General features: G+C 50.1%; 1 protein-coding gene across 1 annotated transcript in view; it reads right to left on the reverse strand.

Moving 5' to 3' along the window:
- Positions 1–26,700, reverse strand: part of LOC144732241 (piezo-type mechanosensitive ion channel component 2-like) — a 135,790-nt gene that overhangs the window by 27,453 nt on the left and 81,637 nt on the right. The window contains exons 31-35 of the mRNA XM_078613639.1: positions 23,213–23,308; positions 21,764–21,867; positions 4,016–4,130; positions 2,742–2,834; positions 745–911 (exon numbers count right to left, since the gene is read on the reverse strand). Coding sequence (XP_078469765.1) covers positions 745–911; positions 2,742–2,834; positions 4,016–4,130; positions 21,764–21,867; positions 23,213–23,308 — 575 coding nt within the window. The remainder of the gene's footprint in view (positions 1–744; positions 912–2,741; positions 2,835–4,015; positions 4,131–21,763; positions 21,868–23,212; positions 23,309–26,700) is intronic.

Here is a 26,700-nt window from a genome sequence, read left to right on the forward strand (position 1 = left end):
TACAAACCCAGCGACCCGGGTTCAATTCCCGCTAACGGTCGACACCAGCGATGCGTGTAAACATCGCCACTAGCGAGACAAAGGCGTGGTGCTGGCCACCCGCCCCCTCGTGTGCCATGCCGGTCTTCATAGGTGCTCACAAACAGCACTTGCCCCTATACGTATTTTTTGCAGGTATGTAGATAAATGGAAAGACAAGAGGGAGTTAAGTTCACGCGGATCTGTCAGGGTCCTTAATTCCACGTGCGACACACCACATCCAGTATACTTCTCCGTATGGCTGAGTCATGTACCTACTCCGGTCTTTATTTCATTTAATACAGAGCTGCTATGCACAGGCTCGAAGGCCCAACACGTTAAATGGGCAGCAGCAAACAGCACGATCCCAGTCGTCACAGGTAAGAGTGCAACACGTTGTCTGAGCAAGGTGATTATGAAGCACTGTGGGGAAAAGAAACGTGGATCAGTGCGAGGGAGAAACAGAAAGGGAGGCGTGGTGACCTGCGGCGTGGTGACCGGACGTGGCGTGGTGACCGTGGCGTGGTGTGGTGGCGGTGACCATGGCGTGGTGTGGTGTGGGGATCGGACGTGGTGGCGGTGACGTGGTGGCGGTGACGTGGTGCCCGTGGCGTGGCGTGGTGACCCTGGCGTGGCGTGGTGACCCTGGCGTGGCGTGGTGACCCTGGCGTGGCGTGGTGACCCTGGCGTGGTGGCGGTGACGTCGAGTGCTCGCCGCTCGGGTACCTTCTTGACCTCGCGCGACAGCATGCAGCGCTCGATGCGCAGCACGGTGGAGATGTTGGCGTACTCGCGCGACACCGCGTTCAGCCACTCGACGAAGGAGTCGAGGAAGGCGAGGGACAGCACGTAGGTGAACTTGACGATGTAGAGCGCCCGCCGCACCACGCCGTCTGCGGTCACCCGCGGCAACACACGCACGCCGCGTCACAACAGTGCGACCACAGTCGCGCACACATACAGACATGCCACACACATACAGACATGCCACACACATGCCACACAGACTTAGATGCCACACACATACATGTGTAGTGGAGTTCTCCATGACGCCGATAAGTATTTTCCCGCATATAACCCGCCAATGCACATACCCCGCAAAAATAGCGTTTTGTGTAAACAAATTTCAGATAGCCCGCACCTCCATATACCCGCACCTCCATATACCCCGCACCTCCATATACCCCGCATGCATTCATATCTTTAACGTCGTTACCGCAGCTAAATTCCATCATATTAATACAAAGTTTACATTTGTAATACATCCCACTATCAATTGTTAACATTAAAATCATAACGTGCACAAAGAAAACAAACTAACCGGAAACGAGTGAACTTAAAACAGTAAATAAGTAACAAAAGTAAATATCCAATAAATAGGTAACACATAACTGGTAGATAAGTAAGTGTACTGTTAGGCTTACCAGCATTCGACCTCATCATATTACAGCTACTGGACCGGTAGTTACCCCTGTACAGTTTCAGCACTGGTAGATTGTGCACTGCGCAGACAATAGCGGCACTACGGTAACGCCATTGCCTCCTGGCAACAAAGCCATTGGAAGTTTGAAACAAAGCTCGTGGTCGCGACTGTATAGTGCTCAGCCAATAGCAGCGGCCGAAGGGACTCAGCAATTATGATTCCTGAAACTTTCGCACCCCCCTACAGCCACTGAAAGTATTACGGTAAACAAAGTGCGCCCACTTCAAACATTGTCGTTTCATTGTACAAACAATTGGAATAATTTAAAACGTGATATTCAGCAGTGCTTTAGACAAATGTAAGTGTTGCATAGTGGATAGTCCTACCATGAAAACATTAAACGAGTTATGTCACACGTGTAAAAATATTTTTTGGGATAACCCGCACCTCCATATACCCCGCAGGGTCTTGTTTTGTTTGTAAAAAGTGGTATAGCCCGCGGGTTATATGCGGGAATCTACGGTATTACAGAACCAGATGGAGACCAGATCTTTATTCAGGACTGTTTGCTGTTAATTCACTTGTGCCCTCCTCTCGATTCACTCTCTCTCTCTCTCCACTCCACACTTCCACCCGTGGCGGGTCCACGCTACACCCCGTCCCTTCACCCCTTCCTCAACTACCCTGTCAGGGCTACCCCTCGGTCTCCCCTCTCGTCTTCTCCAGGCGGGAGGTCAACCCACACCGCCCGAGAGCGAGGTCCCACCTCCTCAGCCCGTAGCCCCCCCTCTTCTCTTTCTGCCCGGGACGTCTTCTTTCAGCGCTTCCTTCCTCTCTCCCCCTCTCTCTCCCGAGGTCCCCCCTTTATATCCCCCGTGCGCGGGGCCCCTCCCTTCCGCCAGCTCCCCCCTTGGCGGACGTCGTACGCCTCACCCTCTCCCGTCATGCCTCGACCTCCCGCCACTCCTCCCTTGGCCTGCACCTCTTCCCACGCTCGCCCCTCGTTGGGTACTCGCGGAACTCCTCTACACATGTTACACACACGTTACACACACACTTACATGCCACACACATACATGCCACACAGTCATGCCACACTCACACATACATGCCACACACATACATACAGGCCAAACACATGCATGCATACATGCCACACACACGACACACACACATTACACACACGCCACACATACATGCCACACACACATACATACATGCAAGGGCTACACACACGATACATTGATATCCATGAGTTGGGATCCCCTCTGACTGCAATAAGTGCCGGACCCCCTCTCACCCGGGCCCTCTTCCTCCTCCTCGCCCTGGGTCTCGTCAGCAGGTGATGTCCCATCGTCCTCTTCGGGGATGTCCACCCTCACGTCGGTTGCTCCTTCACACATCACGCCCCGCGTGCCCAATGTTACGCCATCGCAGCACCATCACACAAAGATCCCCCGTATAGCCTTTAACAGACTGTTGGGGCAAGTGCTGTTAGCGAGCACCCGCGAAGGCCGGAACCGTACACGAGGGGGTGGGTGGCCAGCACCGCGCCCGACCGCCTTTGTCTCCCCAGTGGCGATGTTTACACACCGCACCAGGTACTCATTTGAGGCTGAGTCGACCGAGGGGAGGCCCAGGACCGGTTCAGATAATCGTCACCGGTGTTGGCCGTGAACTCGCTACGCTGAGATTGTAGCGCAGCGTAGCGCTAACCGCTACACTACCACTCCCCACTCACACACACAGCCTACAATTTGCATAAAACTAACACAGCACCATCACAACACCATCAACACACTGCAAAGGAATGTCCCACCACACCATCACACAGCACACACTTAGCATCACAGCATCATCACCGCATCTCCACAGATGCTGAAGATGCCACAGATACTGAAGATAGTTTAGGTGGGGAATACAGTGGAGCTACTGCAGATGATGGAGATGGTGGAGCTCGTGTCGGTGAATAAGATGGTGGAGATATTGAAGATGGTGAAGGTGGAGGAGATGGTGAAGGTGGCGATGGTGAAGGTGGAGATGGTGAAGGTGGTGATGGTGTAGGTGGTGATGGTGAAGGTGGAGATGGTGTAGGTGGTGATGGTGTAGGTGGTGATGGTGAAGGTGGTGATGGTGTAGGTGGAGATGGTGTAGGTGGAGATGGTGAAGGTGGAGATGGTGTAGGTGGTGATGGTGAAGGTGGAGATGGTGTAGGTGGTGATGGTGAAGGTGGAGATAGTGTAGGTGGTGATGGTGTAGGTGGTGATGGTGTAGGTGGAGATGGTGTAGGTGGTGATGGTGAAGGTGGAGATGGTGTAGGTGGAGATGGTGTAGGTGGAGATGGTGTAGGTGGTGATGGTGAAGGTGGTGATGGTGAAGATGGTGATGGTGAAGGTGGAGATGGTGTAGGTGGTGATGGTGAAGGTGGAGATGGTGTAGGTGGAGATGGTGAAGGTGGTGATGGTGAAGGTGGAGATGGTGGAGATGGTGAAGGTGGTGATGGTGTAGGTGGTGATGGTGAAGGTGGAGATGGTGTAGGTGGTGATGGTAAAGGTTGAGGTGTTGGAGCTTCACCGTCACGCTGCTTGCTGCGCTGCTTGTCTCTCTGCTCCCGACGGATCTGCTTCTTCTCGCGCTGCCGCTCCTTGAGTGCCGAGCGCGAGTCCGTGACCCACGCGTGGTACGCAAACTGAGACGGAGGACGCACGCACACACCAGCACGCACGCACACACACAGACCAGCACGCACACATGCGTAGAAGAACGTGCATATGCGTACGCACGGGCAAACGCGCACGTGCGTATACACGGACGCGCGTGAACGCGAGCCCTCACAGACCATGGACACGCGGACACGTGTGCGCGCGTACACACACAACGCACGTGGACGTACACTGAGGCGGGGATGGAGATGGCATTGCTGTAGGTCACTGGCAGTTAATTAACTAAATACGCTTGCCGCATTAGAACGCAGCGAATTGAATGTGTGAAAATTTGAATTGAGATCAACAACAATAATAATTAAAAGGTGAAAAATTATAAGTAACTTAAATTATTAATATTGTTCATTTTAATAAGAAAACATAATAATAATAATCCATAATAAAGGTTTTTGGGTTAGATCGCGTTATTTATGAATGTGTCGCAACCATCCACCACCCGACACGGCCAATCAGTAAAAAAGTGTCACGTTGACAAAAGACAAATCGTTCACTACTTTAGCCCACCGGTGTGTTGAAGAGTGAATCCACGACATTTTACATTTTCGAGTGTGAAGTTTCGCTGGTAATTACATCCAGCATCATCGACAAATCGCAAATCACCCGATTATGCTGGATGTAATTACCAGCGAAACGTCATACTCAAAAATGTTAAATGTCGTGGATTCACTCAACACACCGGTGGGCTAAAGTAGTGAACGATTTGTCTTTTGTCAACGTGACACATGTTTTGCTGATTGGCCGTGTCGGGTGGTGGAGGGTTGCCACACATTTATAAATAACGCGATCTAACCCAAAAACCTTTATTGTGAATAATATTGGTCGCGAAAGCCTACGTGTTAAACATAATAATAATCAATTAGATCAATCTTATCGGCACATACTCATTCGAAGTGAGCAAACTAAATTCTTAAATGAATTTGGAAAATGTTTTGTTACTCATCGAACGCGTACAAGAATAAGACCGTTTTCTTAAAGTGGGAAGTTTCACAAATCTCTAAGTCCTGAAATAACAACCACGGGTGGATTTGTTATCGTCGAAGTTTAATGACAACTCCCCAATTATCACCAACTCACGATCCCCCACAACCTCAGGTGAGGCAAAACTCAAACACAAATCCCTCCACACAGCATGGTACGATGTCGGGCATGGCCCTGGAAGATGACGACTCGAAACTTCTTCCGTAGTCACTTCCAGAGCCAATGACGACCAGCCCGACACTGGACGGTGATCCTTCAAGCTCTGTAGAGAATGATCAGTTTAACACGTGGTAAGGATTGCTTCCGCGACCAATAGTACCCACGATAGAGGGGTTTTTTAGTTGCGTTAGATCTCGTAAATAATATTATAAATATTGCTATTTACGCGAGCTAAGCCTAGTATGAATGACGATCATCAGAGCCGGGCCCCACACTCTGACAAATGAGAAGCCAAACACACCACGGTGGCTGTCGAGACGGCGAGCGAGGGGCAATAAATGCGACGCCTCAAAACAGTGGGGGGGGGGGGCATGGTAAACGTTTACCGTGATATTCAAACGTTACCGTTTATTTAAAAAAGAAAGACACCTACAGTCATTGTAAATAATAATAAAAATTATTAATGTTCTGAGGGTGTTATGGAAATTCTCATTTACATTTGTCTGGGGGAAAAGTTAAATTCGTTTGGGAATTTTCCTAAAATGTTGGATTTGGGTTGAGATATCGACACACTTTATAGCCGACTGTTGTCTATAGCCTGACAACTATTAAGGGCAGTTTATAAATAATTATATTATTATGATAATGTTCCAGGATCAAACACTTTCACTTTATAGCCAACACCATACTTTGGTGATAATGTAACCCTTTAGTGCTGGACTCGGCTGAAACTCACGTTTAAGCTTCATCAGGTGGCGAAACCTCGTGCTTTTAACAAATAGGACGACCCATGAATATCAATATTCTTTGAGCCTCGTTTAAACCTATAACCACTTTTATTTTACCAGGTAAGGCCCACTGAGCTATATAGTTATTTTTAGAAGCGACCTGGCCACAAATGATAGCTTGACGAAGTAGCTTATCATGTGAAAATTCATAGCAGCCAAATACTCTGAACGCATGTTTCTAAAAGTGTAGGGAAAAACCGGAGGACCCGGAGAAAAATACGCGTGACCACAGGGAGAGAGACACCCACACTCCAAATATACAGCAAGCGTGAGGGTCGGGATCGAACCCACGACCTCCTGTATACCAGGCGAGGTAGTCAACTTCTCGCCACCGCGGTGCCCAAACCTAGTTGATCAATGTTGAGCCGAGGCCCTCATCAGTGTCGGCTCAACTCTCTAACAACGGCTTTAGCCCTCCCGAGCTACCCAGGCCACCGCACACGTGGCGCCTTGCGGCGTCGCGGTGGTCTCAAGTGTTCCCATTATTTTGAGGCGTCGCAACCGTTCGCGTCGCAGCACAGACGCCTGCCAATGTCACCCACACACAGCGGCGCCACAGGGATGCCCCGGGCTTGGACCAGTGGCCCCCCATTTCCCCCATCCACTTCGGAACTTTCCTTCAAGATGCGTGACGGGAGTTGGAACGCGTTGTCCATTTGCACAAAAAAGGAGCTGGATTTTGAGATAAAAGGGGCATTTGTCAGATACTGTTCACATCTCTGGAGTCGGAAGAAGTGGATGGTGATGTTTGTTTCTGGGTTCCCTGTGGCTCCACTGAAGCCGGATTTTTGTTTCCACAAATCAGGCATTTTCGAGGGTACGTTGGCTCGGCGTGGTACACACACACTTCATCTCCATGAGCCGCATGGCAAGTTACAACAAATTGTCCTTCCCTGCCTACTCAGGCGTAGCAACTGCGTCCTGATGGGAAATGTTTTCAATGAACAGTTATTTAATTTTGGCCCCCAACTGTTCAATCGTCAAGTTAGCCAGGTAGCTGATAAATCGTGAAGCACTAAAACATTGCCACAATGGCACAATTTTGGTGGCCAAAACTTACAAAACCCACAGAGATGGACGAGATTGGCCTGTGGAAAACTGATCATAGCCGGCCTGACTGGACCAAACACGGCAATGCGCTCATGGAGACAAGCTCGGAGTCAACCAACATCAGCCGATGGACAGTACGGATAAGCCATGGATGGATGGACAAATGGAGTTTTCATGGAGCTTCGAGGTCACGCTCGTACGGACTGGCCCAGAGAGACTCATGCACATGGGTGGCGTCTCATGAGTGGCAGACGACAACACAGCAAGCGCGTTGGTGGGGGCAGAGGGACGGGAGAGACCGAGAGAGGGCCTCAACCCCCCCCCCCGCGCCCCAGCCTCCAGAACAAGCACAACGAATGGGTAATGGATGGGTAATCACCAACAAGCTGCTAATTTGTTTTACCCCTAAACCATCGACGCACGCCTTGGCAGGGTGGAGTACATGATCAGCAGACGACACATTGCGTGAGTTGCGTGCCATTGCAGAAATTATGCATTAGTCAGGAAAATCCAGAAGCGTTAAATCAGTTGTAACGATAACTTGGAGATGATGTATTTAGTGCCACTCAGGCATATCGTTAAAATAAACACTCGTGCGTACACATTGCAATGATATAGCTCAGACAATTATCTAATCTGCCGCCCGAAGATACTGACATTTCTCAAGAATGGGGGCTCAGTGTTTATGGCCGACCCTTGAGAAGTATGCCACCTGGCGTTGCCACGGTTTTCCATCTCCACGGAAACGCCACAAAAGTGAAAATCGCATCACGGTGCTGTGTGACGTCACAACACCTGTGCGGAATGCGACAGCGCCGTGGGCAATGTTGACACCTATATCAGAGAGTGCTCGTGGCCAGGCAGTCCACGCAGTTCGTGCATTTGCTGACGGGAGAACGCCACTTTACAGAACGTTGGGGATAGACCAATAACGAGTGGGGTGGCAGGATTCGTGGAGGACATTGCCCTCTCCCCATGTAGCTACACCAACAATATTCCAATTCTCAAACTCCTTCTCTAATCCACGTTTTTTTTGTGACTCAAAATTAGCTCAACTTCACATCGTCGGGGAATTGTCATGGTTTAGCCATTGATGTTCCAGGATTTAGTTATGTCTGTCATGTTGGCCCAGTAGGGGGCACAGGTGGTGCATCTACCAGTCATCTCAGTCAGTCAACCCATGGCACCTAGGTCTGTCCCGTGACCTCCTTCCAGCGGGCGTTCAACACTTCACGTGGCCTCAAGGTGCACATAGCCTGGCACAAGCGTCGTGGTGACGTCACCGCCACTTAGTGGTGACGTCACCGCCACATCGTGGCGAATGGCGGTTGTTGTATAATAAATGGCATGTGGAGTATCGCGTGGGTGACTTCGCTTTAAATCAATTTTTTCTACGAAATATAAAAGCTTAAAATAACCCAAACTGGAAGAACGTTGTTAATGTCCTAATTTGTTGTTGCATCACCACATACATCCCGCAGCAAGGGGTAGAGGAGCGTCCTTCTCAAACTCCTGCAAATCCACAGAGAATCACCTTGGCAGCAAGGAATGGCCCCAGAGGATGACACCGCAGAACTACTTCTGAAATAATTTCAAGAGGCCATTCTTACCCAACACTGGCTGGTGCTCGTTACAACTCTAAACTCGTAATCCGCTTTGTTTGGTGTGGCGAAGAGTCTACACCACGGGTCGGCATCCCGCGGCTACGGAGGCCGCGTGCGCCTCTTTAAGGACTGCTTCGTGATGTTTCGTTTTTTGATTAGTTGAGGCAACGCTCGGGCCCCGCTGCGTCGCGTCGGGACGCACGTACACACCGCCGACATGAACCAAGCCGGTGATACAAGGCAGCGGACAGACAGGTGGGGAACGACAGGGCCCGCTGCCCTAAACACCGGCGGGGTCCCACCGGAAGGGGCCAGGGTGGTTTTTTGTTTCGCGACGTTATTTTATGAGGGACCACCGTCCCGTATTCACCGCCGCACGCTGCAGCGCGGCTCTTGGCACGGTGATTTTACTTTGTTTTGGCCGAATTCGAAAAGAATGGCTTCTTCTTGCTATTTTGGTTTCCGACTCCCCTGAGCTACCACCAGCCACACGGTGACATTAAAGGACGCGGCAGGAGCCCTGCAAGCAACAGCGTCGTGGCGCCCGCTCGGCTCAAACGGCAGAATCACGGCCCCTAGCCCCCCCACCCCCCCGAGGCTGTTAATTGGCCGCTAAGGCACCGCCACCGCACTTTATGCGGTCACTTCAAACGCCGAGTGGTCCCTCGGCTGCACTCGCACAGACGCGGCGTCACAACCCCCCCCCCCCCCGCGTGTCCCTGCTTCAGGCAGCAACCCGCTGTCCCCTCCCCCCAACGTCACGTCAACGTCTCTCTCTCTCTGTTCTTGTACCTCGCCCTCTATGCATTAAAATCTCTGAGTGCACAAGGTTTTAGCTGCAAGTTCGCTTCGTATAATTTGGCGTAAGTTTTGCGATTGGCATCGGTCAAGGTGATCCAGCGAGCAGAGTGGCTCGCAACCCAAAGGGTCAGAGTTCAAATCCTAGTTGGGGGGTTGACTCAGCCCAACCACACTTAAGAGGGCAAGAGAATTGGTACCACTTTATGGGGAAGTCAACGGTGGTTGTACTGTGGATATCTCACCCCCGCCATAGGAATGTGGAATTTCCACCACTGGCTCAGGGATGCAAATAGAAGACGAGCACTGCCTCAATGTCCATTTGAGCAGAAGAGCACATTGACTGTTGACGGCAGTGGTGCTGTGTGTCATCTGTCCATACCTACACTGATGGTAATGTTTTACTTTTTACCACTGGTCATTGTTGGTATGGCCCAGTGCCATTCACTTTTATTGTCTAAATACTGTTCGTGTTAAAAAGTCCATTGGAAGCTACAGAGGAGTTGGATATGGCACCAGTCTCAGGAGGAACAGAAAAAACACGTAGGGAGTAAGTTAGTGAACTATTAATGTTGAGAAATCCACAGAACACAGTCGTGCAGGCCACCTGCATTCATGACAGCAGACCCATGCTGCGAGATAAAGATGCTGCAAGCTTCCACTAAGTTTAGATTCTAGAATTCACAACTGGCAATTCCAGGCCCGGATTCATGAAAAGACATCACTCGGTTTGCAATGAGGTAATGTTAAATGGAAGTATTTCCGAAATTTTTTCGTGCAAGTTATATCATCTTTTTTTCTCTCATGCATTTCCTCCAGCGTGTTAGAAAGAAGGGTTTTAACAAAGTACACGTGTCGTCCTTCCATTTCCTGTTCCTGAATTGCTGGCATCAAAGAGCCACTTGTGGAACCACTGCAACAGCCCCCCCCCCCCCCATTGCAACACCAGCGGGGGGGGGGGCAACTTCTTTACAACAGTCGCGGCCGCAATTCAGCAGCGCGCTCTCACAACGAAAGTCTCCTGCAACTTGACGCATGAGCTTCCCTGCTGACGCACACCTCACGACGCACACCTCACGACGCACACCTCACGACGCACACCTCACGACGCACACCTCACGACGCACACCTCACGACGCACACCTCACGACGCACACCTCACGACGCACACCTCACGACGCACACCTCACGACGCTCACCTCACGACGCACACCTCACGACGCACACCTCACGACGCACACCTCACGACGCACACCTCACGACGCACACCTCACGACGCACACTTCACGACGCACACTTCACGACGCAGGCACGGAGGAGCAGTTGTCCCCTTGGTATTCCTCGACTTGAAAGGGGAAGGCAGGAAGGAAAAACTGAAGGAAAGGCAGACCACGTTTGCCAAGCGAGGACCACGCTTGTGAGAATGTCCACTGGAAGCCACCGGACATTGAGCTTGAGAGAATAAATAGCTCATGCAGGATAAGAATACACTTTTCCGAATGCTGCAACGAACACGCACAAGGCAATGTTCAGCTGTCAATATCTTCTCGATGCTAAATGTGAGTCAATGTCACGGACCCTGCTGTCACTAAGGTGAGTTATGCTGAACCACTCCAACAATCACGCAGACCCTTTCAAAGTACAAACTATTGACGTGAAGCAATTTCGTACCACATCTCAGCACGGGGGACTGCAACAACGGCCCAATGTGTTGTTGTTTTTGTTGTTGTAACAGTTAAAAGCGATTTAAATATGAGCACATTATTTGACCAACCACGATTGATTTGTAAGATGTTGCCAAGGCCAGAGGTATACCATTTTCGATCCCAGCAACTCGTGGTGACAGCCGAGTGACAGGTCACACTCTGGGATGTGACAACCCAGAGCCGTGCGAAGGCGAACCGCCTCTTCCCACGACCACACGGCACGTTCAGGCCGGTCTCACCCACCACTCGCCTGCTGCTGGACGAGCGTTGAGAAGCGGGCCTCGCTCAACGTGGGCATGAAATGTACGCAAGTTGGATTGTTTTTGTGAAATCGCAAACGACTGGGACCAAGACCGTCATTACACTCACGATACTTATTAACCACTTCTGTCGCAGGTACGTGGGGCCATGGCAATGAAAGCTAAGATCTCGGTGCTAATGGCTCGGTTCTTGACGTTAATATTGACACCATTGCGTAATCCACGGCAACTTAACTGAAATTAATATTTTAAGTCAGCAGTGAACATTCTGCAAGCGTGGTTGCCAAAACAAATAGCAGAGAGCGAGGGGGGGGGGTACCAGGACGCAAATGAGGGAGGTCTGAGAGAGGCATGCTGGTGTGGTGTGGGCTCTCGTTGATTTCGCTAAAAACTATTATTTGTTTTACCAGCTGAGGCCCCACGAAGCTATACAGCTCTTTATTCACAAGCGACGTGGCCGTCACAAACGAGAGCTCAACGAAGTGGCTTATCAACATCGTGTGGAAATGCACAGCAGCGAAACACCCAATAAGCGCGTGATGTTGAGCCTAAATGTGGAGGGGAAAACCCGGAGGACGCGGAGAAAATTTCACACCGCCACAGGGAGAGAGACATCCAAATATACGGCAGGCGTCAGGGTCGGGATTGAACCCGCGTCCTCCTGCATACTTGGCGAGGTAGTTAACATCTTCTAGCCATCGCAGCTCCCCTGACACGTGTGCGCTTGAGCAATGTAGTAAACCACTTCAAGATCATGCAAGTAACAGGCGGACCTCGGACAGTGAGCTCGTGTCAGGCAATAGGAGCCAACCTCCGCATAGTGAGCTGGGGAAAATTAGTAAGCTGGTGTGAGCAAACGCAACGCAACCACGTGCGCGTAGTGCGTGTAGTGAGCTAACGATACTTTGACCGTGAGCGCAGAGTGTGAGCTCGTGCGTGCGTGAGCCGGGCATGAGCCAGGCGTGAGCCGGGCGCGAACCCCCCCGGGCGCCATTCGGCAGAGGAGCCCCGCAATCCGCGAGGCGGCGGCAGCGGCTGCGTGGAGCGCGAGCAGGAGAGGAGGGTGGCGGCTAAAGAAGGGTGGCGGCTCAGGGAGGGCACGAGGGTGGGGGTGGGGGCGCTTACGGGCAGCGTCAGGAGGCTTGACAGCTGTGGGGAAGGGGGAGACATGCCCCACTTAGAACACGGGAAACGCGCCGGGCTGGGTGGTGGGTGCAGCGGGGACCCGTGGAGGCCGTCGGCGAGGCAGGGCGGACGCACGCAGTGGCTCGGGGGGGGGGGCGATCGCTCCGTCGCGACCCCCCCCCCGCCGTCAGCGCGCGGGGTTTGGATGAGGGCCGAATTGATGGAGGTCGATTTTTGAACTCCACACCAAAACGTCCCAGATGCAAGCGTTTGAAAGCCGCGGATGGTCGTCAAGCGTCAATGCTAACCAGTCATAAAACGTCTGCAGATGTTGTTATGTCGTTGTTTCCCCCCCCTCCTTTTCCAGGAGGGCCTCGCTTGGGAAGTTTGGTACTCAATTGGGTGATTGTCCGGTTGCTCAAGGAAACTGGGATGCCCAAAGAAAATCCACGTTTACGTGTGTAGTGACATAGAATGGTCACTACTGTGTCGGCCTGTACGAGGGCTGGGGGCCCCAAGGGGGTGCCTGGGGGGTCACGTGCTGGAGGGATCCGGACCTTCCCAGAGGTGGGGGAAGTGAGGCGTGTCCTGGGAAGGGAGGCGTGGCCTGAAGAGAGCCAGCCACGCCGGGGCGGAGCCAGCCACGCCAAACCAGATATAAGCGTGGTGTGAACGCAGAGCGAGGCTGTTGTACTGTACTCCAAAGTGAAGACATCATCGGTCGTCAAGTCCCAAGTCGTCGTCCTGGGCCAGGCAGGCCGTTGCCTGCCTGGTCCAGTCTGTGTCGTGTTCCAGACACAGACTGGACTTACCGTTTAATAAAGTGTTGCCTCCAAGCTGCGTGTGTGTGCACCTAATTCGAACCCATTACACGTGCAAAGAAAAATCGAAAAGTTCACACGGATGATACACAAACCTACTTTCTGCACTGCCACTTAGAGATATATCTTGTTTACCTGTAAGAATGTCTGCACAGCAGTCAGATTATACAAATATAACCCCTTTCAACCATGACATACTTTTACACAAACCTGCATTCATACATAAGCAATACAGATGTTCCATAGCCAGCACCAAAGGAACGATGGCGCACATCTCAAACGTCACACTTGCCCAACCCGCAAGGCCACCATCACTTGAGCTCAATCCTCCTCAACTATAAGACAGAGAAAGATCCCCCGTACAGCCTTAACAGACCGTAGGGGCAAGTGCTGTTAGCGAGTAGCACCTATGAAGGCCGGAACAGCACACGAAGGGGTGGGTGGCCAGCACCACGCCCGGCCGCCTTTGTCTCCCGAGTGGCGATGTTAACACACCACACCAGGTACTCATTTGAGGCTGAGTCTACCTAGGAAAGGCGCAGGACCGGTTCAGATAATCGTCACTGGTGTTGGCCATGAGCGGGAATCGAACTCGGGTCGCCGGCGGGTTCGTAGCGCGGCGCGCTAACCGCTACACCACCGGTCAACTACGAAAACACACACACGTGGAAGCACACACACGTGGACGCATGCACGCGGACGCACGCACACACGCCCATGTTAGTCACGTTAGATTGTTTATTCAGGTGCTGTTCGAGAGCACCTAGCGAGGACCTGCATGACGCATAAGGTTGTGGGCCAGTGCCACGGATGCGCAGCCACCTTTGTCCCCCGAGTGTCGATGTTTACACACCGCCGCATCAAGCGCTCACATTTGGCTGAGCATATCCGGGGGGGGGGAGGGGGCGCGGGGAGGGGTGGGGTGCACCCCTACCCACACCGCCACACAACACGCCGTGGGGACGGGACGGGAGGTGCAGAAGGCATGCATATCCAGTACAAGCAGATATCAACGTCACGTAGCCGTGGTTCCTAGAGACAATGCACATTAACTACTCTCGCACATGAATAAATGAACGCGTCGGAGCACGCTGCGACCCATGAGACCCTCCTGACTCCGCACTTCAAAGCACACTTCTGCACAGCCCTGGGGCATGAGCACCGTCCAACGGGAATGATGGAATGGATGGAGTCAAGCAATGGGACACACGTGGAATGGCTTCAATGAGATGGGGAATGATGATCGGCGGCCACACTCCGCGCGCCCGCCGGCGCCGCGGTCGATATATTTTGTCGCGGCAAGTGGCCCCCCGAAAAAGGTGCCGGCGTCAAAAGACGTTGCGGCTTATCGGCACCGGGCGACGTGAAGCGAAATGACGGTGCTCCCCTTTTAAAATTAAGAGTCAACCACCAAAGAGGCCGGGTCAAAGGGGGCTCTGGGGGAGCAGTGGGGTGGCACGCGCGGGCGGGCGGGCGGGAGCGTGGGTACGGCGTGGGGCGCTCGCGTGAGTGGGTTCGTAGTACCTTGAAGGCCCTGACTAGCCAGCGCAGAATCCGGCCAGGCAGGGAAAGGATTGACTTTGGCAAGGCTATTAATGCGGAAATAATCTTTCCCAGCGCTTGCTATAGGAGGGGGGGGGGGTCGAGTAGGGGGAGGATGGGAAGCAAGGGTTAGTCAGCATTAGTAAGCCGGTTGCAGAAAGTTCGCACGCACGTAATGCAATCTCATAGCACAGAACATTGAGCATTTGCATTGAGAAAGCACAGCGGCAATAGAAATCCATAGAAGTACGGCAGTGAAGGCTCTGCCCCATCGAGTGTTCGCCCTCCGCTAACCTACCCCCCCCCCACACTGCTCCGCATCACTTACCGGAAACACATCCCCGGCTGTGGCAGGAGTGAGCTACTGGGAACACAGCCGACCTCAACGGTTCCCATCATTCACTCCCCCCCCTCGCCTCGCTCGCCACGACTCCAGGGCCAGAGCAAAGAGCCGACGACCAAAGCTCGATTTGACAAGCACAGTCCGGGCGGTTTCCGCGCCTTCGGGAATGGTGCCGCGGGCTTCATTTAGCACGAAGACTAAAAATCCTGATAATTGGTTTTTTACCCTTCTATCTGGCAACAAAACTGACACCTTTTTACAAGGAGTCATGTTTGCATAGACCGCAATACCTGCAGTCATAATACAAACAAAAGAACATAACTCTGATAATGTGCACTGTCCTTGAAGTTGATTGGTCCACACCCGAGACAGCTTTCCTTAGAGCCTAGTCTCACATGGGTTGGACCAGATGACGCTTACTGCCCAGTAAAACCGTCTTGTGTGATTCTCACTTACAAGCTACACTGACTACTTTATGTTCAGTAGTAATATCTTAGAGTACGTAACTTTTAGTTTTATATATATGTCGTTGGATATTTTTAAAATGTGGTTTTGAGAAATTTAGCCATTCGCACAAAATTAGCCGCTATTTAAAAAAAACTCTTATCATGTAAATTTTTACTTTAAACTTTCGTGACTGCAGGCATTCATATGATGTGGTTCTTTCGGTAAAGTCACGTAGATAGAAAATAATAAAATAAAAATTACAAAAAAATAAAAAAAATGTATACAAATTCTGTTTTTTAATTACTTTTGTATTCATATTTCATTATTTTATTATTTTCTATCTACGTGACTTTACCGAAAGAACCAAAGAATATCTTATCACGTAGTCCATGACAGGAGGCTCGCAAAACCATCTCGAGCACCTCGCCTCCGAAGCAGCGATCGCGAGAGTTCGCGACCTGTGCCTCATCATGCCAAGTCGAAGTGTGGGTGTCTCGGTGCAACTGAAAGTTTCACTCCGAGTGAAGATAATCGCCGCCACCACCACACACGTGTGAAGTGTGAACGGTGAAGGGCTGTGACCCCCGTCAGTAATGAGGCACTTCCACAGATTTCTATTGGAACGGTGGAGGGGAAGGGGGTGGTTCAGCCAATCACCCCGCTTAGTCAGCGAGAGGTCGGCATCACAACGGAGACAAATACAACAGAGGACACGTCATCGTGTGCATACACACACGTGGGATGTGTTGGTGCACGCACACGCACGAGTTCGTCTCGACGTTTGCACTCACTCATGCACCCCTCTGTGCACGTACAAACGTGCGGTGTGCACACGCACGCACGCGTGCAAAACACATGTGCGTGTGTGCGCGCGCATACGCGTGCGTGTACACACACGTGTGCATACGTGTGTGTGTTGCGCCAACTTGATGCCATGCAACATGTCCGTAAGCGCCGAGCCCTCCATGCGAAGTATTTAGTGCCCCAAAAATGATGTCTCTACAAATCTGTCCCCGGGTCCGTCTCCCGGGGTGTGCTTTGTGCATTTATCTTTACCCCTCTCCATGTATCTGTGTCTCCATGTCTGTTTCTGTGCCTGTCTCTTTGCGCGCATGTCGTGTTTCTGTGTCTGCGTGTCGATGTCTCTCTCCCCGTTGCTCCGAGCGTCTTTACCCCTTACGTCGATATTTGTATCTTTGAGTGTACAATTATCTGCATCTCCACGTCTAATTTGCATTTCTCCGTCTATCTGTCCTGTCTCTGTATCCATACGTCCCTCTCGTGTCTCTTCCAGTGTCCGTCTCTTCACGTATCTCTCCCTGTGTGTATATCTGTCTACAGGGCAATACTTGGCGTGCATGTACACACATACACATGTCCACATGCATGTTATAATGTACAGTGGATACATGTACACTCGTGAACATGCATTGATGTTCATTGAAAGGAGCGGGGAGATTGGTTGCGACTTAAACTGCATAAGCATCGCTGGAGAGGGTCACCTTCAATCTACACAGCTATACCCTAACCCAAGTACACTACGTAATTACGCCCACGTAATAATCTATGGGCATGTATATAACACACAAGTCATTAACACAGATGGATGTGCAAACGGGGTTTAGAGAGTTTATATTTTGGTCGCGCGTCGCTCGGCACGACGTCCGACGTTTCGCTCCCCGTGCCGGGAGCTTCTTCAGGAGTGGAATAGTTCGAAGGAATTGTTCCAATGATTGTGTTACAACCCGAAAACACAACGGAGACCTGAGACGTCTGTTTTTTTCTCATCTCTGCTTTACAGCAAATAACAATAACAACACGCTTTGGTGATGTAACCAAAGTAACGTGATGTATGTATGTTGAACTTCTTTCACACCTTACGTAGCCAACCGCGCTAATCGGTGGTGCGGGGCAAGGACAATAAACTGAACATAAAAAGCGAGTTTTAAAGAAATTAGTTTTCAATCAAGATTATTTAAAAGTGCACAGCTCCAGTGGCTTCCTAATATCGTATTTAACCAACTAGTTGGTGATGTAACTAACTCGATGTAAAGGTGATGTAACTAACTCGATGTAAAGGTGATGTAACTAAAAGTAACGTCACACTGCGCCGTGAGCGGGCGTAGCGGACGGGATTTGACCCGGACAGCGGCTCGGTGAACCCGGTAGGGCGTCGTGAGCTCATGAGCGGGGGGGGGGGCGTGGAGAGTGAAAGAAGCCGAATTGTTCTCTTGAATTGCAAAAAAAAACATCAAAAAATCTGGCTGAGATTTTGTTTTAAAACATTTTTCATAATCAGGAAGTGTGCCCTCGAACAGCTCGCGCAAAACAGAGGATAAGTTACACGTGCCGAGTTCAACGGACCCGTTCCGTTCTGTGGTGAAGCGGCCAGCTGGCAGGCATTGGCTTGCGTTGTTAGTGGGTTAGTGGGTTAGTGTAGCAGTGAAGAAACGTGCACAAACACCGCACTCATAACCTCAGTACTAATTTTAGACTGAGTCAACCTACGGGAGGGCCCTGGCCAGGTCTAGCAGGCAATTAAATGTTGCGTGCCATGGCCAGGAATCAAACCCTCGATCATTGCTAGAATTGTAAGGCAGTGGCACCGACAACACCACCATCACACCCAATTCTCTTTGTGTAACTCGTGCACGCACAATACAGGCACTCAGACGCACGTACACAACAATACACGGTGTTTAACATACAATCACACACACGCGAGCACGCGAAAAAAAGCCCGTGTGCATGAGCGCACACGCGCACGTGTACGCGATGCTCACATGCGCCGCATTAACGTGATCTCTGGGGGTTTGACGGCGCTCGGCAGAGACAGGGCCCTGCATTGTGCGAGCATCAGGACGCGTGCGCGACCACCCCCAGCCACACAGCTGCCACTTGGCACTCGCACAAATATTGTGTCTACCTCCAGAGCGGGAGGGGGGCCGGGATGAGCGGGGCTCTGGGGCTTGCCAAGGTCAGGCGGCGAAGGCCGATGACTTGCACGAGTCCGCGGAGGGCGGGCTTCGGGGGACTGTGTTGGGATTCATCTCACTGGCGTTTTAAAACAATACCGTCTACGGTTTCAGCTCCACTCGGCGTTTGGACGTTTTGAATTGACAGCTTCAGTCTCAATTAGGTTTATATATTTTTTTACTCAACTATTGTCAATTTCGGTTACAGATCCAGAACATGCGAGTTTGGTTTGTTTCCCTTGGGTGTTAATAATCAGTCACGTCACGACATGTGCCACGCCACGTGAGAAGTCTTGAAAGGGAAGAGGTCTAGAACGAGACAAGTCAGAACTGCTCCAAACGTCTCAATGGGTGTCTGGACTTGCACGGTAGGGATGGCTACAGTCTCTGGCTTTGGCTCGGTTTGGCCAAATCGTACGAATGGCTGTGGCCAAATTGAGTTCTGGTTGCTTTGCAGACTCCTGACTGGGCTCAGCTGAGACTCAACACGTGCTTCACTTGAGGACCCTTCCTTGTGTGACTCGGAGAGTGGAGCCCAATGGCTGGGCCCGAACCCAGATTCTCAGGGACGTTGGGTCAGTGCCCCGGCACGAACCACAGCGCTATGACAAACACACAACCGTCCCGTGCCAAACCACTTTTCACCTTCCTGAGTTATCAATTGCACAGCGATTAATCTCCCAAATGGCCTTTTGGTGATTAATTACACCGTACGTGTGTATCAGCACGTGTGAGCACGTGTAATCACGTGTGTGTGTATCGACGAGTGGCAGCCAAAACAAAATAAAGAGATCGTTAAAGTAACGCCCGACTCATGTCTGTGGGGTTTTTGTATTTTTATCTCCAATTCTATCAAGAGCACGGAACATTGACAAATGTGTCAAATGTACAGCTGCAAGCTTTTGTTTTTAATGTTTGCTCTTACAAGCAATATTTATATTTATTGTGGTGATAACATATTATTTTATTATCTGTTCATTTTGACAATTGCACTGTTTGTCTGCACTAAGATACTTGACACCATACTTTATTCATTAACTCTTACACCTGGTTGTAAACAACGTTGACGTGTGTGCGTATTTTTATACACGATGAAGCATCTGTACAGGGGTATGCAGTACAGCAATACCCCGGCTTACGTCGGGGGGATGGTTTCCTGAAAGGTACGTCAATGAATATCGAAACGACGTCAATACAAGTGATTATTTACTGGGCAGTCGGCGGTGAAGGCTGAGAGGCGACAGATATCGAGAAAGGATGGAGGATGCTGTCAGCGACGCGAGTGTGGCTTGAGGCAACGCAAATCGAGTGGCGGTGGTATTAATAATAAAGTGATGACATATTTTCGGAACGACGTAAAAAGGGGGAGACGTAAATCGGGGCGTGACTGTATTCGGGCTGAGGGGCACTGCCGTGAGAATGCTCAACTCACAATGGTAACAGATTGTGGTCGAATGTCGATTCACGCCTCTCATCCTTTCTGGGTTTGTGATGTCACCTCCTTTTTTGTGGCAAGTCAACTGTTGGTCTTCCAACAGAGAGAATGACCCTTGTCGTGCAAATGTGGAATTTCCATCCTTGTCTCTGTGGTCTCAGCTGTGGCTATTTATGTGCCGTCTCACCAGACGAAAGTACACATTTCCAGAATTACGTCGGCCATCAAAGTCCTCCGTGACACGACACCATGGAACTTCTCCTGCCCGTCACTTTAGCAGACACCTCCACTGCTCCGAGTGTCGCCGCTGCAGAGGGGCCGACTTTCTTTCTGCTATTGGCGAGGTGTGTTTACTTTGGAATGGGCTAACCAAATGCCAAAAAGGCATACTGTGAGAATTTTTTTTAATTATTCAACTGCCACTCATCAAGATATTTGGCCGTGCTGCACTGTATCGTGTATGCATTGAAACTAATCACACCCGTTTACTCACGGTACATACACTGTGCCGTACATGAAAATACTTTGGATACAATACGCATTCACCTGCAAATATAGAAACATTTCACGTGCGTGGTTAAGAAGTCATACGGAAGATTTGCCACTTGTACATTTCCATTGACGGAACAAACAATGGACATTTGGAAAACTACCATCACATTGTGCGGACACGCGGTCATGAGATACCCACCTTGAGCTGAACGCGCCAACTGCAACACAGCACAGTGCAGCACTGGCATGGCCGAACGCATCATCATCATACGACGTCGCCGCCGCCATACACGACGACAACATTCAGGCAAGCGTCCACGGAGTAAACACCTCGATGTGTCAAAAACAAAAAACCTTGTGCAGCTGTAATTACATTCGTAGCATGACTTGGAAGTATGGGATTCTTCCCACAATTATTGTGATGAGGAATATCACTGCCTGGGGTCATTGCTATCATCTTAACCGTTACTATGAAACTCCTAAATATACTCAATGGCCCATTGGTGAGTGTGATAAGTGCCACGTTTCGTGTGAGGGTGGAATCTATGTATAAACTGGAAGGGTCTGGGAGGCCCCAAGGACTTGGAACTCGAGAGAGGAACCTGGAATAAAATTTGGCCAGACCTCAGAAACTAAATGAAGACCCAATTAAGATTGGGAGTCGCTCATAATTTGAGTTAAGATTTTTTTCACGAAACTCTAGCTATGCTAGGAGTACCCCAGGACATTACAAGAAGGCCTCAGGCCGTATTCCGAGTTGCGACTCGGCTTTGGTTCGGTCTCGAACACTCAGGCTCAGCTCAGGCTTGGACCACTCCGTTGCTTTCAAAGATGCACGAGGTGGCTCAGCCCTGGCCTGGCTCGGGCTCAGTTCGTGGCAATCCTGGGAATTGCAGTGACAATGCCCACAGCCAGCAATACGTAAGCGTGGCTTCGAGCCGGCTCACTTGAGCCAGAGCCAAGCCTCAGCCGAGCGGAGACCAAGTTAAAAAAGGAGGAGCTCAGAACCGGAGGAGGTGCGGAGTGGTTGAGGAGGGCCCGAGATGGGGGACGATGGAAGGCTGCGGTGACAGTACCTGGAAGGCGCTCTTCTCCTGTGTGGCGGCGCCGTCTCGCTCCTCGTCCTCCTCCTCCTCTTCACTGTCCGTCTCGAAGAGGTAATAATCGCCAGAGCGGACCACTTGACAGTAACGGGATCACGCGCGCTCGTTAAAACCCGACTCACTCATCGCACGCACTTACCGCAGTCCTTTTCACGCCCGCTCCAGCCGCATTCACCGCAACGTGCTCGCCCACTGCGGCCACCCTTGTGTGCCCCCCCCCCCGCCACAAAACAGGTTCAAGCCGACTCGATCGCTTGTCTCGGCCAGAGACGACAACGGGATCACGCGCGCTCCTCACGAATGCTCACAGTGTAAGCTGCACTTACACCGATGTCAACGCAATCAATGAGAAGCCGGCGTGCGGCACGGTTACCACGGGCGCAGGTCATGACGGTGGTTACGATGAGAGCACAAGGCTGAGTGATGAAGACATGAGATTCTCTTGCAACCTCTTAAGACACAAACCAAAGAACAGACAGCCCTTATCTAAGCTATGGGTCCTTTTTGCCAGCATCCATAATGATGCAAAATAAGAATAAGTTTTACCTTTTCTGGCAATAAAACAGGTGTTAAGATGTTAAAACGCGAAATAGAAACCTTTTTGCAAGGAATAAAAGTCTGATATAACTGCTCGACCCAAGCTATAAGCTATAAGTGCTCGCATTGCCTTTCTACTGTTCGCCTTTTGGCGTTGTTCTCTGGTCTGACACTAATAGACGAGACAAGGCCATGAAGAAAGCTGTCTCTGGTGTAGGCCAATCAGTTTTAAAGACAATGCATATGTTATAATCAGAGCATGTTTTTTGCACATTTTACCACAACCATGTAGTTAATGCAGAATCGATACCTTGTAATGAGGGTCTATTTGGTGTTTCAACATCTCAACACCTCCCGTATTAAATTTTGATTTAAAGCTTTCGTGACTGCAGGGATTCATCTTCTTGGTTCTTTCGGTAAAGTCACGTAGAAGGGAAATAATAAAATAATAAAAATAAAACATAATAAAATAATTCTCACGACGTTTCGGCCACTGAAGAACAGGTCTGTCTTTCCGACAGACCTGTTCTTCAGACAGACCTGTTCTTCACTGGAGGACGGCTGGTTGCGTCGTGAAAATGATTTTATTATGGTTTATTTTTATTATTTTATTATTTCCCTTCTACGTGACTTTACCGAAAGAACCAAGAAGATGACCTCCCGTATTCTTGCTGGAAAAGGAAAACCTATTTTATTTTTGTTCATCATATTTCATCACGCTGATCAGCAAGGGTTGGTGAAGAGCCCAAGACTGTTTCACATATCACTCACCACTGACATTAGCCACAGGCAGGAACACATCTCAGGTTACCGTGCTTAGAGCAATCGGTGTTAGTGGTGGAGCTGTTAGTGCTGCTGTGGCGTTGCGGTTACAGGGGGACGTACTGGAGGCGTGGTCGACCCATGGGCGCCACCACTGCTTCCTCTTCTTCTTGCCATCGGGTTCCTTCTCCCCACTCTCCTTCCCAGCGCCCTCCGGGGCTGGGCCCCACAGGGGTGAGAGTTAGTCGGAGGGATGACACTCACGTGCATTGCGTTCACAAAATAGAAATATGCGGCAGCCCTAACAATCTGTGGACTATAAAGTTACCGGACCTGTACTCTAAAAACATGTTTTTTAAGTATACAATAAATTAGGCAAATATTACGAATTGTTTTTTGTAATTACAAAAAAATACACTTAGTATTCCCAGTCGAATTTTTTATGTAAATATGGATCACAAATGAGTTGAATTTAGCATAGGTTATATAAATTATGTATCCTAGAAATATCTTGCTGATATTTTTTTTATTTTACCATGTCCAAATTTGGTCTCCCAGTTGTCCTCAAGTTTGTGGATTAAGGCTTTGCCAAAATGTGGATTGAAATCCGCTGATCACATGTGCTGTGGGTAGCCTAAACTATGCCAAATAAACACGTGTCGATGGGGAGGCAAACATTGTTGTGTCCGATGTTCTCGATAAATTCCTTTCATCATCGCGCAACACACGAGGTTATGCACTAGAGTACCGCGACTGTACAACGTGCTGCCACATTTCTATTTGGGGGAGCATGCCTGTAAATAACCACACTGCAGAAAACAGAAGCAGCAACTGCACTTCAATTATATACAACAGTCTACGTGACATCACCGTACGTGGTGTGTACACCGCGTATATACCGGATTGTAAAATGTATTGCGGTAATCTTTGACGAAGCGCGTCACATTTTCTACAAGTACGCCGCCAAAAGCGACCACTGTGTGTGCAGGCCCGTTTGGCTAAACTATCATTTACCTAAACTACGAGAAGCAAGAGAACCCGCGGTGGGGGGCTGGGGCTTGTGGGATTTCAGAGGCGACAGTCGCCAATCGGGGCCCCTGCCACCAGCGACAACCACAAGCCACTTTGGTTTCTCTCCGAGGCGCCGTGGGAATGCCGAGCGCGCCGGCTAACTCTCGCGCACGGCAGGGTGCCCCCGTGCCTCATTTGTGCCTACCTTGCTACGTGAACAACGACCACATGTGGGGCACTGGTCGCATGTGGGGCACTGGTATGCAGGGCCGGATTAAGATTGTGTAGGCCCCGGGGCTACAGGTACTGTGAGGCCCCCAGTAATATTTTCCAAAGGAAAACAAAGTTAAAGAAAAATACAATTTATTTTTACAAGGCTGACAACAAATACAATTTGGCATTCACAAATGAAACAACTTTTCACTTCATCTCTGGAGGCCCCTGGGCTGCAGCCCCTAAAGCCTCATGCCTGAATCCGGCCCTGGTCGCATGTGGCACGCTATCCACATGCGGGGCACTGGTCGCATGTGGCACGCTATCACATGTGGCACGCTATCGCAATGCATTTTAGAATTGAGACTGCAGCAGTGTACCTGCTTGTGTTCTTACGTAGGTGGATTGAAAAAAAACTGAGCACACGAAATAAACAGCACACTGTATACTATAGTGAACATACTCTACGTATATCGTCGTGTTTGTATAGGTTATAGGTCACGCCTTGCAGTGTTAGTGTTGTTACTGGGGGGGAAAAACACGCGGCGTGTTACACAAACAAGGGGTCCATGATCCCCAGTCAGGCAGGGTTTCTCCAACTCCATTTCTCGCAGCAAACAGGTTTTGCATTTTGATGTTTCGTTGATCAATCAATCGCAGATTTATAACACTCCAAATTCAGCATTTAAGCTGAGGGAGAAGTGCGTCTCAGCTTCTTCACAGCGCTGCGTCATGGGGCTTCACGTGGATGGAGGAGGAAGACCGCTCAATGGGGAAGGTGGACCCACAGTGGGGGAGGCCCGTTTGAGAAAAAAACAGTCCTGAGTCCTAAGGCCTTCTTGTCACCCCAGGCCACACAGTGTCCATTCTGCAGGCTCCATGTCACTGTGGACAGTGCAGCAGCAGCAGACACTGCGCTTTTACTACGACGATTGCGACGACAAATACAATAACTCACTCGGTCGCTCGCAGCAGCCACGGTAAGTGCTGCTCACAGGGAACGCACAGGCTGACTTGCTCGTATCAGCCAACCAAGACAAACAAAAAATATACAGCGTGAATCAAAAAATGTAACAAATAAATTATATATTTAGAAAAATAACGTGAGAAATAAAAAATTATAAATGAACATCCTTCATTTTAAATATTAGCTGCCAGGAGCTGAGCCTAATCCGAGCTATAGCTGAGCCTGATCCGAGCCATGGCCGAGCGAGTGGCTCAAGGCCGAGCTGAATCTCACTATTAGAGGGTTGTGCCAGAGCCGAGCCGCAACTGAGAATGCGGCCCCCGAGTTTAAGCGAGCTCAGACCACCCAGGAGGTGGTCTTGTATGTCTCAGCGATCGGGACGCCGCACGGCACCATTGTGCCTGGGTTCGATTCCAGGCGGTCATGCGTGGACTGAACCTGCTGCTCAAACATTAAAAATGTCATTCGGTGTTTTACTTAATTTGGTAAAAACTTCATATCTGAGAATAAAAAATGAAAATTCGACTGTCATCTCATAACAGAGTGGATGGTCAGATAAAGGTCAGATAAATGTTACTGATTTTAGTATTACTGCAATCAAATCACCCCCTCGCCTGTACGTGTTAGTGGTCTATACCAACCATCAATCAAGTGGGTTGAGGCACATGGCTGAAGATGGATGAGCTCATGATGGAATGTTCCACTGGTTGGGTGGGGGAGGCAGCCACAAGGAAGGAGAAGCTCAACCACAGCCCACCACAACCACCGTTAATGCACCACTCGCCACTGAGCGGAGAGATGGCTCAGAACGTAAATATTGAGCGGGTAATATCAATAACGAGATGCACCAGAGTGAAATGAATGGCATTAACGCAACAAATATACAGCAAAAAAAATAAACGCAGATTCACGCAAATATTTATGTGTGTGCATATATTGAAGCATATGGACTTTCTGATGTTCCTTATAACCAAGTCACAGCCAATTAAGGTTCATTATCCCCCTTGCAGAGACGACTCGGGGGTAATAATAGTTATACGTAGACAGTTATTAATTATTAAAATTCACTTAAAAGTCGGTCATGTTAACGAAAAACCAAGTAGCACCTTTGTAATGCACTGTAAATATGACTCTCCATTGATGTCGGTTTAATTAAATACAATATATTGTGTCTCGATAGAGAGATTGGAAAGGAAATGGACAGAAAGACATGGAGACAGGGAGACATGGAGGCAGGGAGCCGCAGAGACACGGAGACAGAGAGACACAGAGACAGGGAGACAACATATCATGACACCGAGCCACTGCTGAGGGCTCATGATTTCTTGAGTGCACGACAACAACTCGTGACGCTGTCCAAACTCTGCCGGCTATCCCGAGGCCCCTCCAGGCTATTCCAGGGCCTTCCAGTACTCGTGGT

Source organism: Lampetra planeri, chromosome 42 (assembly GCF_965212315.1).
Source record: "Lampetra planeri chromosome 42, kcLamPlan1.2.h2, whole genome shotgun sequence".
NCBI lineage: Eukaryota > Metazoa > Chordata > Hyperoartia > Petromyzontiformes > Petromyzontidae > Lampetra > Lampetra planeri.